The sequence below is a fragment of the Tenrec ecaudatus genome, chromosome 2, assembly GCF_050624435.1.
Source record: "Tenrec ecaudatus isolate mTenEca1 chromosome 2, mTenEca1.hap1, whole genome shotgun sequence".
NCBI lineage: Eukaryota > Metazoa > Chordata > Mammalia > Afrosoricida > Tenrecidae > Tenrec > Tenrec ecaudatus.
The window spans coordinates 74,899,147-74,913,106 of NC_134531.1; the positions used below are offsets into that span (position 1 = coordinate 74,899,147).

At 41.1% G+C, this 13,960-nt stretch overlaps 1 protein-coding gene across 1 annotated transcript in view; it reads right to left on the reverse strand.

Moving 5' to 3' along the window:
• AP3B1 (adaptor related protein complex 3 subunit beta 1) overlaps positions 1-13,960 on the reverse strand; it is a 267,505-nt gene that overhangs the window by 96,266 nt on the left and 157,279 nt on the right. Inside the window, exons 16-18 of the mRNA XM_075541203.1 lie at positions 9,592-9,778; positions 8,447-8,577; positions 1,725-1,833 (exon numbers count right to left, since the gene is read on the reverse strand). Coding sequence (XP_075397318.1) covers positions 1,725-1,833; positions 8,447-8,577; positions 9,592-9,778 — 427 coding nt within the window. The remainder of the gene's footprint in view (positions 1-1,724; positions 1,834-8,446; positions 8,578-9,591; positions 9,779-13,960) is intronic.

Genomic DNA, 13,960 nt, shown 5'->3' on the forward strand with positions numbered 1-13,960 from the left:
CTTCCTATTAGTACTCTTCTCATTGTATATAGCTGCCTCCATTCTTTCTGTTCCTTTAGGATATCTAGGATATTTATCATTTTACTTTTATCTTTCTTCAGGGTCATATGATCATCAGCTAATGTAAAATGGAACAAAAACAGATTACCCAAGCTTTAAACTTTTGTATTTCCTTTTTAAATATACAAAAAAATTGCTTTTGAAGACCTGCTAGAATGAATTGCAGGTCCTAAGGATTCAGAACCATACCAGTCTTAGGGACAGCCAGGTCAATCTGCATAACACACCCACAAAGTCTACGTATGTCTTACTTTAAAGAGTAGCACCTGGTACCTTAACATCTCCTGAGTGGTCACAGGAGGTGCAACTCTTGGTCGCTTCCTAGCCAGAGTTAAGAAGCGTGATGAAAATCTAAGACCCGTGTAAACAATTAGTGCACTGGACTAATGGCACGGACAAACGCCAGTCTCTAAACGACTGAGGCCAGAAGAACCACATGGTCCCCAGCCTACACTGTCAACTGCTCTGAAAGGAATGACATCAGAGGGCCCGAGAAGGCCTAGGATTGTGCAATGCAGCTCAACATCCCGAGAGCCCAGGCTTGCTGGTCAGATGGAGACTGACGGAACCCCCGAGGCTGTGGTCCTCGGTCACTCTTGGGGTCTGCAGCTAAGCTCGCCCCTGTGGCTCAATGTTCAGCCACACCATAGGCAGGCCACTGAGGGAAGTAACAACACTTCTGCTGTGGAGACCTCGGGAGAGTCAGCCTTTGTGATGAAGGGAGGTAGGAAGGACAAAGTTGAGAGGGTTGTGAAAGCAGGAGGAATCGTGACGGAAAACACAGGGAGGAGGTAGGCTGGTGACACTCCAGCGAAAAGACTGCCATGAGTGAGACGCAGCAGAACGTGAACCAACTTGTCAAATGCAAACGGATGCTCCATGCCGGAGCCCTTCCCACAAGCACAAGAGAGTCAAAACAATAAAGGTCCCACGAAAGGCCTACGGCAGAGTGGTTACCGTGCTCGCTGAAAGGCCAGAGTTTGTTCCACTTCACCAGGCGCTCGCTCTCTGGAGGGAGAGCAATGGAGCAGCCTGCTTCTGCAGCGCTGCCGCCTCGGAAACGCTCTGCGGAGGTTCTCGGGGTTCTTCGGGTCGTTGTAGGTTTGTGCTTTAAACAGGCTCTCATGTTCAAAATCATGTTTCCAAGAAACCAGTGTGTATCTGCTTGCTGTAGGCACACAGCAGGATGGAGATCAAAGACCAGGACAGCTGGCTTGATGGGGGTCAGTGAGAAAGAGGAAACCCTCAAGGAGACGGACTGACAAAGCAGCTGCAACCATGGGCTCAAACACAGCAACAGTGGTCAGCATGGCGCAGGCCCAGAAATGCTCCCTCTGTTGTACTCACTGGTACCTAGCAACGACTTACTTAATAGGCAGCGTGGAGCAGAACGCAGAAAAACTTGGGTTTCTATTTCAGCTTTACTATTTATTATCTTACGTGCCCAAGAGGCAATGTCAAATAAGAAGGAATTTGAAATTACTTCGAAAATTAAAAAGTGATAAGAAAATGAAAGTAATTATTGTAATAATATAATCTTCACTTAAAACTAAAGCTGCTTGCTGACTGTAATGCACTAGGCTCCACTGTTTGTTTTTCTGGAAGCATGCATGTAAGCTGCAGTATAATCCATAATAATGCACTCCAATAAATTAAAAACCCACCACTGCCACTGCTGCTGTCGGAAGAGCCATCTTCCTCCTCAGATTCGGAATAAAATTTTTTACTAGGAGTCTCTTTCTTTGTTTTTCCGGCTGGTATCCATTCTTTAGCCTGTAGAAAAAAATGAATAGTAAAAATATAAATATAAATGTCTTCTCATTAAGGGATTTCGACTTCAGGTAAACGTAACCATTCAGAACACAATTGTGAACATGATTAATGTATTACAGATGCTGATAAATTGCACTCCTGAACATGTTGAGTTGGCAAATGCGGTGTTATACCTTTGTATACACGAGGGGCTTCAAAAGTTCATGGAAAAATTCCATTCTCTTTTAATCCAATTTTTCCATGAATGCTTTCGTGCCTTTTTTTGCAACAAATAATAGTAAAAAAAATATGAATCTAGGAGCAAAGTTAAGTTCTTGGCATGAAGGTGAATTCACTGCATCTAAGTATAGAGGTACCCACACTGCCACTGACAGTCTATTATAGCCTACAAGCACCTTAGTTACATGACCTCCAAAAGACATGCAGGTTTTGCTAGTTGGCAGAAAATGAAAAGTGCCACAGCCTAGAAGAGGGAGGGGAGCTCCAGGGAAGGACTCGGTATTAGTTGAGAGCCTGAACAGAAGAGCATATGCAGGCAGTGAAGAACGAACTCTGGTGCGGAGGGGGGGTTCACCTGCGCCGAGGAAGAAAGACAGCACTCTGCCTCTGCCAACCCCAAAGGCCTGGGCAGAGCTCTAGTTTGCTCTACTCCACCAGATCAGTCTGCCACTTTGGGCCTTGCCCCTGCGTCTGAGCATTTCTCCCTCTCTCCTGGATTACTTATCAGCCTCCTAGCCGGTTGCTTTGCTTATAACTCAAGAATTCTCCACACGGCAGCTAGCATCATGCCATTAAAAATCTCAATCCAGTCAAGCCCCGCAGGCGGGAAATCCTGTCGGGGTGGCTCTCTTACCCGCAGGAAAAGCGGAAGTCCTTGCAGCAGTGTGTACGAGCCTAAGGCCGGGCCTGGCCTCTCTTTCCTGTCCACTCCTCCAAGTGCCCCCAACACCTCAGGCAGGTTCCCACTGAAGGCCCACCTCCCCAGTTGTTCCTACATGAAGCTTCTTCCCCCAGAAAACCACAAGACTCACTCCACACGTACTTCCTTCCCATTTCTGCACCAATCTCACCCGAGGGAGAATCATGCTCAATGGAAACCCCCTAACCTCTCACTTCAGAAGCAAGGAATGTCTACTCTTACTTTGAAAGATCTTTTTACATGTTTTTTTTCTCTCACAGCACTCATTCCTGTTTAACACAAAAGGAGGCTTCAAAATGTTCCTGGAAAAGTAAAAGACAATGCAATTTTCCCACAAAATTTTTTAGAGCCCCCTTGTGACTATATAGAGCAAAGGTTCTCTGCCTGTGGGTCATGACCCCTTTGGGGGTCGAACGACCCTTTCATAGGGGTTGCCCAATTCATAACAGTAGCAAAATGACAGTTATGAAGTAGCAATGAAAGTAATTTTCAGGTGGGGAGGTCACCGTAAGATGAGGCAGTGTATGGGTCGCGGCATGAGGGAGGTTGAGAAGCGCTGGTAGAGGGGATCCCTGGTGGCGGAGGAGGTGTGCAAGTGGGCTGCTAACGAGAGGTCCGCGGTCTGAAATGAGCAGCTGCCCTGCAAGAGGAAAAGGAGACCTTCGAGGCCCATCACCAGTTGTACTCTCAGGAACCACAGAGCAGTTCTGCTCTGCCCTGCAGGGTCAGGAGAGTCTGGGATGGCCTCACTGACTGAATTTGGTGCAGGATTACAGGAGAGCGAGAGGATCCTGGACAAGATTACTGACGCAGGAGCTGCATCACTGGGCTCAAGCCTAAAGACAATTGTGAGGATGGCACAAGGCAGCGTTTCACTGAGTTGTACAATGGCACCCAGCAACAACAACACACATCTCATTTATATTTAGTTTATTGCTGATCTGCCCCCAGAAGAATGTGAATTTCTAAAGTGCAGTAAGTTTTAAATATTTTGTGCAACTGATCAACCCCAAGTGTATCTGGTGCAAGCATCTGCTGTATGAATACTGCCTTAAGGGACAGCGAGGTAAAATAAAGTATATTAAGGGTACCAATCATATTTCTTATACTATTTTTTAAAGTGGGGAGATGTATTTTTTTAAGTAAAAAATGAGGGGGTAGAGGGAGGTGACAGTAATGACTGTATAACCCCACCAGAGGGGAACAAATAACCGAATTGTAGGTGAATGGATGCACTGGATGGGGTACCACACAGATACTACTACTACTACTAATAATAATTTATAAGATATATAACATAAATGAGGGTTCCTGAGGAGAAGAGTGGGGGAGGAAGGGGATAAAGAGGAGCTGATATCAAGGGGTTCAAGAAGAATGAAAATGTTTTGAAACTGGATGGTGGCAACAAGTATATAATCATGCATGATTTAATTGAATTATGAATTGTTACAACATCTCTAAGGGCTCCCAATAAAATGATGATTGCTGCTGAGTCAACTGAGTGAAGTGCTCCACAGGTGGACAGCGCTGTGGCCTTCTGCGAGCTGGTCCCCAGGGCTTTCTTCCGAAGTGTCCTGGCTGGGTTCGAACCGCCAACCTTTTGACTAATAGCTTACCTATAGGCACCACCCAAGGACTCTTCAAAAATGGTTAAGATAGAAGTCATTTGAAATACTTTCAGTTCTGCAGCTACTGTCTGACAAGTTCTGCTTGAGCACTTACTTTAGTTTAAACAGATTTCTAGCCTAAGGGAGGGGCTCCTATGACAGAATGAATCTCAATGCTGGGTGTGTGCGCTAGCATCACATGACAGTGTCTTTGAAATACCAACACAAACAATGAAAGCTCTCCTCAGGAAAAAAGGAAACGGCTTCCTAAGATTGCCCTCCAGATCCTCTGACTTCCTTGGCCCGACACAGGTTGTGTTTGGCTTAAATCTCGCCATGTGATTTCACTTGAAACCACTGAGCCAGAGAGAGGGCTTTGGGCTGAAAGCATGTTGCTTAAAGAGACATGCTTCAGTAACCTGGAAAATTACTATCTGAACAGTGATTGAAAAATGAGTAAAAATTATTTGAATAAGATACTTTCCAAAGCTCATCCGTGCCAGTTTCTTCTTCTATATATCTAAAATGCTTCTGCCCACCAAATATAAATATATAAACAAAGTATTCCCTAAATTCTGAAGATCAGAGTTTTCTAAAATGGAAACAAACGCCTTTGCTCTGACCTCACCCCCCACCCCCACACACCTAAAACTTGTTGGAAAATTTAAAGGATCTGGTTATGGGGGGAAATTCTATTAATAATTTGAATATGGCTTTTTGGGTAAAACAAAGGCAACACATTAGGAAAACTGGGTTTGCACCTTCAAGGGGTATTATTTTTAAAACATACCTATGGACTCGACTCATGAAGTTTTGGGTTCTAAAGGCTAATAACTCAACAACAGAGACTAAACAACAAAAATATCTTTATTTTTATATGGGCTTTTATGGCTATGACAGTTACATCACTCTGATAAGCAAAAGAAGAACAGAGATGTATTCAGTGAAAATTCTTTAAACAACTTTCCTTCCAACTCAATTATATCGTGCCCCACAACACTTAAAATACAAAAGGTCATAAAATAACACTAAGTACTATTCTCAATAACAATAAAGGTAATTAGTAACTTGGATTAGTGTCTGGTTTATCAGGAATATACATTAAGTGCTAACAGTAAAACTTGAAATATATATACGGAGGTTGATTTTGCAAAGGGTATCTCACATACTGTTTATTGGTAACTTTATGTATGTACCTGAGTGTATACACACACACACGACTACTTTTAGGACGTGCATTTTAGATTTTGCTGACCAAAAGATGACTTGCACATGTTCCCAAATGTGCCCTTCAAACATACTCTAACCAAACTAAATCCAGCTCCCTGCCATTGAGTCCATGCGCACTCACAGCAACCCCTATGGGTTTCCGAGACCGGATCTGTTCAGGGGAACAGAAAGCCGAGTCTTTCTCCCTCGAAACCGCTGGTGGTTCCACAGTGCTCACCGTGAGGATTGTGGCCCCACGCGTAACCACATACCACCAGAATGCCCCTTAAAAGGAATAAAATAGATGTATTTATAAAGGAAAACACCCTTAAAATGTAAAGGGCAGTCTCCTTGTTGAGGAGGAGAGGAGGGAGGGGCAGGGGGGTCTGAGGAAAAATTTCCATAACTAAAGGATCTTCAAAAGTTACTATAGAATCGCCATATAAATTTACATTATCTCTGATACCCTAGAAATGGTGGTATGTAATTCAAAGTGACCTCTGGTGTCAATCGACTAGGTCCCCTGTTGTTATGATTTTAAAAAAATCAGAAGATCTAAACCTAGTTCATTTTTCTTTTTACATTGTATTTCATAGAAATGAGATTTTACTCTGTAAGATCACTTTATGGGCAAACTGGAAGAACATAATGTGTTAAGCGCATGAAATACACTGATGTGATTGGGGTGGGGGCGAGGAGAGGGTGTGCGGTAGAGAGAGGGCTAAGAACGGCTTTGTGAGCGCTCCATTTGGAACTGTGGCAGCTGTAGTTAAAACGAACCCTGCCTACATTACTCTTACGTGTGATTGTGCCTTTCTTACTGCAGGTTTAAACCAATAGGTCTCAGAGGCTAATAGATTGACGCTGGTTTCTGCATGGCACCAATGGATCGTGACAGTTCTCCTGAACTGGTTTCCATCAGCTCTAATTATTTTCCCTAATAGGTTACCAATTATTAATTTCAGGAAAGTGGTCAGCACAATGAAAAAGAAGTCAATCTGATTCTGTTAAACTGGACAGGTGAAATGAACATAAGAAAATCAGTTATTTAAATACTGTCCCTATAAGGTAGTTAATGCTTAAAAGAGCACATGAAATTAGAAGAAGCCAGCCAACCAACCCAATCTATCAGTCAATATAAGGACACTGCTGAGACCAAATTAAATCTCCGAGCATCGCTATCAATTTCTGAGACGGTAAACTTCTTTTTTTTTTTTTTTTTTTGGTGAGATGGGCTGGTGGAGAGGGAAGGGGAGGAAGCGGGGTGGGGAGGATTAAAACGATGGTTCAACGTGGTTCAAAACACTGAGTACGGAACAACAAAACAGCGCAGAATCATGCGAGCAGCACAAAGCCACAAAAGCAAATTCAAGGGAAGCGCGTGTGCGTGGCGAGAACGGCAGAAAGCGCAAGCCTCTTGTCATTCTGGCGCACTGCCTGGAAGTTGCACGCATCCATGCAGCTCTTTGAAAACTGGTACACTTAGTTGCGAGGAAGAGCCAGTACACGACTGCCTTTAATAACTAACTGATTGACAAGGTCCAAGTCTGTCCACTGCTGGTCACCACAGTGAGCAAGGAAACTATGCGTAAATTGAAAGAACTGCTAATTTTGAGGTAGTCTTCCTAGCAGTATCTTGCTACAATTAAGTACAAGTTTACCTTTTAGTGGCACAAAAGTCCTACACCTTTCTATAATTTGTCACAAGATGAAAGCGAGGGGGCGTACTAGGACAGGACAGACTTGTCAAGAAGAGGAAGCTTCCGCTTTCCATGCTACAGTGTATCACTCGGAGTCAGAACGTGAACACTGGACTCACTCAGGCTTGGGTCCCTGGTTTATCACTTACTAGCTATGTGAACTTGGGCAACTAACTTATCCTCCCAGCCTCAGTTTCCTCATTTTCAAAATGATACTAACAATAAGCATCATTTCTGATCATTGTGGGTTTAAATGATATCTTTATAAAACACTAACATGGCAGACTACCATATAGAAATTCTTCTATTTAAAGCAATAAAGGCTTTCTTCCAATGGCAAATGGAAAAGTTAAGAGGCAAGGAGGTTACCTGACTTTCCCACAGGGACTGGTAAAGAAACTCAGGTATGTATCTGAGTCCTAGTGCAAGATATCTTACCAGAAAAGGATCTAGAGTATAATATCTAATTGTTCTTTTCTTAATTAATTTCTTTTAAAAACCCACTGAATATATTTCATATAGTCAATCTCTAACAGTAACCAGAAGGCTCCTCTCCTCATTTTATTTGTTCATGGAAGAGCTAATACCAGGACAGAATGCTATCCTAATGGCCAGCCTGTTTTAAACATCTAGAAGAGAATTTAATATGAAAGCCATTTTCTAAATGTCACGGCGACACACTGTTTATTTGCATCATGACCTTATCTAGGGCATTTGGGACAAACAGCTCGCTATCTGTGCTGGCTTCATGTAGAGTGCACTTGTCTAGAGTTTTTCTGGAAGAGAACAGTAAAAATTATTTTGAAAGAATATTGACAGGAAGCTTATCAGTCTCTAAATAAAAGTAGAAAAGCTCAATCCAGTGAAACTACATCCCTCAGAAACGGAATCACAGCTTCAAATGTAACGCCACAAAAGCGGATGGCACTGACGCAGAGAATTCAACCCTCTGTTCCCTTGAGAAAACGAACAGTACATGCACGGTGACACAGGAGCACAACAATATTTAGTTCTCAGAGACGCGATGAGAACATCGCAGTTAGACATACCAGAACAATTTTCCATTTGCAACATTTCCATTTCCCAAAAAGCTTTTGTGAGAAAAAAACCTCCCCAAACCAGCTATCTTAGACTCTCTCACGGCATGAACAAAATTAATTTCAGCAAGGTCAACTTACCAACTCTATCACTTCTACATTTCGAACTGATGGGTCGGGCGCCACCTCTGGCCAATTAGATAATTCCAGGTACCCGGTAGCTTTAGTGTTGAGAGTGTGAGATAAGGTGCCAAGCTGGAAATGATCCCTATCTATTAAAAATGGAGGGAAATATCAAGTAAACAATACAAGCTGTCTATAACAGAACAATCCCAATCAGAGCCCAAGGTAATTGGAGTATTACTTCAAATGTCAAGATATAAATATAAACTAGGAAGCTCTTCGTAGGTCAAAAAACTGATTTTGGTCTATAGATTACAATAATCTCCCCCATAACGGTCAATAAAAAAGCCAATCAGTCAGTGTGTTTAGAGGTGTTGCTCTGAAATGTAGCTTCTCTAAAAATTACTTTACTGTGAATATTAAGAATGACAGCACCATGCAACAATCCATATACATGTCTTGGCACATCCAGAATGTTAATAGTACTTCCACAAAGCAGAACCACTTTAAAAAATGCCATGATGGCAATTAAATAAGAAGCAATATGCGAACTCAGGTATGGAATTATCATATTTCAACCGAAATGGCCACTTGATAAACTGGTAAGATATTTACTTGCTTCTTTTTAAAAGATTATTTTTAAAAAGTGAATTTTCCCTTGGGAAACCCAAAGTAAATATAAACAAGTATGTTTATAAATAACTCCTCCTAGAAAGAGTTAAGTTCATTACATAAAGTAGGCAATGTATCACAACTCACTCTTTAAACTGAAGGAACTTTGAAACGTAAAGGTGTCTAACATAAAATAGAAATGAAGCTGACTGACTACAAGAGGAACGTGGCTTTTACCTAGTGTTCAGTTCAATTCAACCCTTAGTCAGAATGCAAATAAAATCATAAGGCTTGAAATTATTTAGGTAAATACTGTCTAGAAAAACATGAGCTGAAACTAATGTGAAAGGTGCCCTGCTGCGGACAAACGGACAGGAAGCACTGGTTCGCGTAGACGGATAATGCTAACGGTTTGTCTTTTCTAAGAGATATATTTTAAAACACATTAAGAAAAAAATAATAAAACACATTAGAAATGGGACAAACTGCCACTACTCCCCACCCCCACCCCAGCTAAAAGATTCTGCTGTTAGGCTGTCTGACAATAATACCTTTGAAAGGAGACTCAAGCAGTGGAGCCGGTTTTTGTGCGAGGAATATTTTTTTGGCATATTTACTTAGAGCGCCACTCTTCTCGTTCGGAACAATCAGCTGCCTAATAAATCTTGTACGGTCTCTGATGTCGTAGTTTTGATCATACTTGCCGAGATTTAATATGTACTGGGTAAGCAATTTTGTCTGTTGGAGGGGGAGGGAAGGGAAAAAAAACACAACACACCAGAACAAGATGAGAATACAGTTATTTATGATTATTGATAACTCTGGATAAACATATTTAAAGAGGTAATAAAAATGGATGGTTATGTCAAACAAATGTTGTTCCGTGGGGAATGTGCATTGCGAAGGCTGCGAATGGAATTTTGAAGCCAAAGCACATGTCCTCTTCTGTACTGGGGAGGTGAATGCTGAGTACTGAGAAGCAGCCATGTGCTAGATTATTAAACTGCTGAAGTGGAAAGAAAGGCATCATTAAAAAAATAATCATATATGGCAAACCCGCTGAAGGGTCTACGTGAGAATAATGAATGTGGAAATACAACTAAAAACATGGCACTCAAAACTTAATCGGAAAAATATGCAGGACATCAAAACATCAGAGAGTATTAGGGGCTGGTAAACGGCTTCTCCCGCGGTGTGCTTTATGAAGAGATACTGCCCCAGCACAAGCAGTGTCTGCACTCTGACTGCACTCAGTTACTTTGCCCTGAATTATGACCCATTAAAGCAGACACATGAATCACTGAACTGGATTACTGCAAATTATTTGCAGTGCATTTAGCTGTTACTTTTTCATAAAAGCAAGCTGCTGATGCCCTCTAAAAACTAGGATAAAAGACTTCTCCCTTTTTTTCTCCCAGGCTGCTTAGAGCCTCCAGTAATATTGGTTATTTATTTATTTATGTAAGGGAGCAACTTATTATAACAGCTTTTACACCATAATAAGATTTCCTAATTCAATTTTTGCAGGGACTACATTAACATACATTGAGATAATTTTAGTAATAATTAAGCCCAAATTGAAATGTTAACAACGTAGCAGGTTGGCGTGTTAAACGCTGTCATACTACCGAACCTCAGTGTTTCAACTGAGAGATCGACACACACACACTTGGAATTTGACGTTAGGCAAGATTCAAAAGACCTGGGACAAATAAACGAACAAACAGTCCATCCTCGGCATTAGAACATTCGATCACAATTAGGAAAAGGATGAAAATGAATTCCAGTCAGGCGGCGCCGGAGACACTTTCAGAACCAGGCGTCCAGGTACAGGAATGGCGAGGTAAATGCTCGCACGGTAATAATTGGTGATGATAATTGATCTTGATAGAAAGCCACCTTCTTCCAGCAGCAAGGTATTTAAAAAGCATTAACTTGGTTTTAATGAAATAGAATTACATAAAATACAAGCAAAAATGTTAACAGAGCTGGGCTGAACTAGGTTACCAACAATTGCTTACTTGCTTATTGACAGACGAAGTTGATTCAACGACAGAGAAGAAAAAGTCTGATTCCTTTTAAAAGGGCCATTAGCAAAACAGTCGCTAAGTGAACAAAACCAGAGACCAGGTTAAACAAAAGGGCGACACACTGGGCCGTATTATTAATTTCCTGCGGAAACTTGGGAAGCACACTGAAATTAGTTTTTTCAAATGTCAGGTGAGAATTTACCACGGGGCTAACACTCATCTGTCGAGTGTTGTATCGTGGAAACCACAACTAACCCAAACCAGAGAGAGAATTAAGCTGGCTCACTGCAATGACTTCTCTGCGCCTAAAGGTGCCAAACAGTGGGCTCATGTTTCATATCCTGAAGATTAACATTTAGGAAACTAAACTATTTCAATACACCAACAGATACCATTGACAGCGAGGCAGGGTATTTAAGGTGTACTTAAAAATATATATCAAATTTGTTTTATAATATTGTTTTAAAACCATATTAATTTGAAAAAACCTCCAAAATAAAATTAAGAGATTAAAAAAAATCTATGTGCCTTAGAGGCATTAAATATATAAGCAGAATAATTATTCTTTGCACATTCATATACTTCAATTTCTTAGCTGCTTCTATTCCTAATACCAAGGAACTAATATTGTTTTGCAGACTGTATTTAACATGACTTGATTTTGTTTAAGCTCTTTCATCTAAAACTGCCTATGGTCTTTCTTAAAATTAGATTCTGTTATTAACAGTTGTAAAATTATTGATATTTTCAATTTCTCCTTTTCTACCGACCAAGATAGAGAAATCACCCTCTGCATAGTACTGAGAGTAACCTGGAAAACTCAGGGGGCAAAAAAACCCAACTCGGTTGAACAAAGGATCTTTTCATTTCTATTTTTTATGTGGGACTTTGTCAATACAGTAAAAGCCTACAAAAGGCGGAGCCTGTGTAGGGCTCTCAGAGAAGGAATTCTCAATTATTTACTATTGAAACGAGCAGGCAAAGTGCTAAGGCTGCGCCCCATCAGAGGTCAGACCCAGACAAGCAAGGCCCTGGAGCAGGGCTGCGGCTCTCACAGATTTTAGAGTTGTTGTAGCCCCGAGACTTAACTTCTCCCCACACCGAGGAGGAGCCTCTTCCCGACAAGGCAAAACTTGTCACGCGTCAGCTCTCTTTATGCTGCTTTTGAACAGAACATCAAATTTAGCATCAACGATGGCCTCAATTTTACTTCATTCTAATACAAATACAAAATATGAACTCAACCCATTAAAGATTGGAGGAGCTCTATCAAAAGTGTTCACAATATTGAGAACTTCTGAATTCTGAGCTCTCGCTGTTGAACTTGCTCAGCCCTTCAGTTGAATTGGGGATTCATTCCAATATCACCATGTTTGCATGATCTGCTTTCATAAACCACTGTTACAGGAAGTTTCAAACCTAAATGTTTGGTGAGTGCTATAAACATTTCCAGATGGTTTTGAAATTGAAATCTAACTAATAATTATGATACCCGAATGTCCCCCTACCCCCCACAGCCCCCAAAGAAGTCAAAGTAGGACACTTATTTCACAAAAGCACATTTCTAAAATACACATGCTAGCATGCAGCAGAGAGTGCTTTTGTTGGACTTCATCAGTGCACATGCCACTGTCCAGCCCCCATGCACACTCATGGTGGCCACCACAGTTCTGCTGCAATTGGTAGAACAAGCCAAGCTTGTCTGCATGCACTGTAACCAATTCCCAAAACACTTCGGCTCCATCATTTTCTTAATTTAATAAGAACACCGATTTGACCATGACAATGTCCTTTAGGCAAAATCAAGCAATTTTATCTTCAATGTTGAGCTAATTTACAGGTGCATTTACAGCTTTGGGGACAGAGTGCGCTCCCCAAAGCTTTTTCTTTTATTCCATTTACAGCTTTGAGAGGCTAGATGTATAAAAGCTCTGAGTGGAAAAGTTTATTATTGGAATTAACTGATTTCCTAGGTGAAAATCAACATCATTTAACTCCTTTTTCTGTTAATGGAGACAACACTATTAACAGCTATTTCTTCATTTTTCATAGGTTCAAAGGAAAACTTGGAATAAAAAAATGAAGGAAATTAACTAAAGAGTATAGTTAATTGATCTGAACGAGGTCATGTTTCACAGTTATACAAACATCGTCTGTAGCGCACATGTAATCATCTTAGAGCACACGCTTCTTAAAATAACCCCCATTTTAAGTAGTTTATGATTCTTTTTGAGTAGATTTGTTGTTTCTCCTGATTTGGGGCCAGTTCTTATCACTTTGGGTCTCGGGAGGAATAGTAATATGTTGCTAAACATTTTGTGAACGTTAGAAACTGAAATAGAAATCCAGTACCTAATTCTTCATTGCATATACCCTTGCTTTTAAAATTTTTATTATTGTTGCTGAATTTATAGTATTGTAAAAATAACTTGCAAATAATAAAATTTAGATTTACATTATAAACAAATGACAAAAAGATGCAGCAAGAGTGTTGGATCACTTTCTACAATGATCTACCCCAGGGCTGCCCAGTCTTTCCTGCCCAGATTTCTCCTATCTTCCTCTGATTCTACCCATGGCCATTGGCGGCCCGTGGGCATACACACACCAGCACAACTTGATGCCACCTCAAGCTGTCCGTGGCTGCCTGGTCAGAGGCACATTTTCTCAGTATTCATCTTGCATACTGAGTGGGAGGATCTGGTTATGTTGCATATAGAAAGGGACTGAAAAAGAAGTGTTTTATATTTAAACGTGTTAGCTTTTTTGTACAGCGATGAAAATTAATCACTCTGTTGTTATTAGGTGCCATCAATCCAGTCTGACTCCTAGCAAACCCTACGTAAAATACCATGAGACACTGCCTGGTCCCTGTAGCAGTCCTACAATC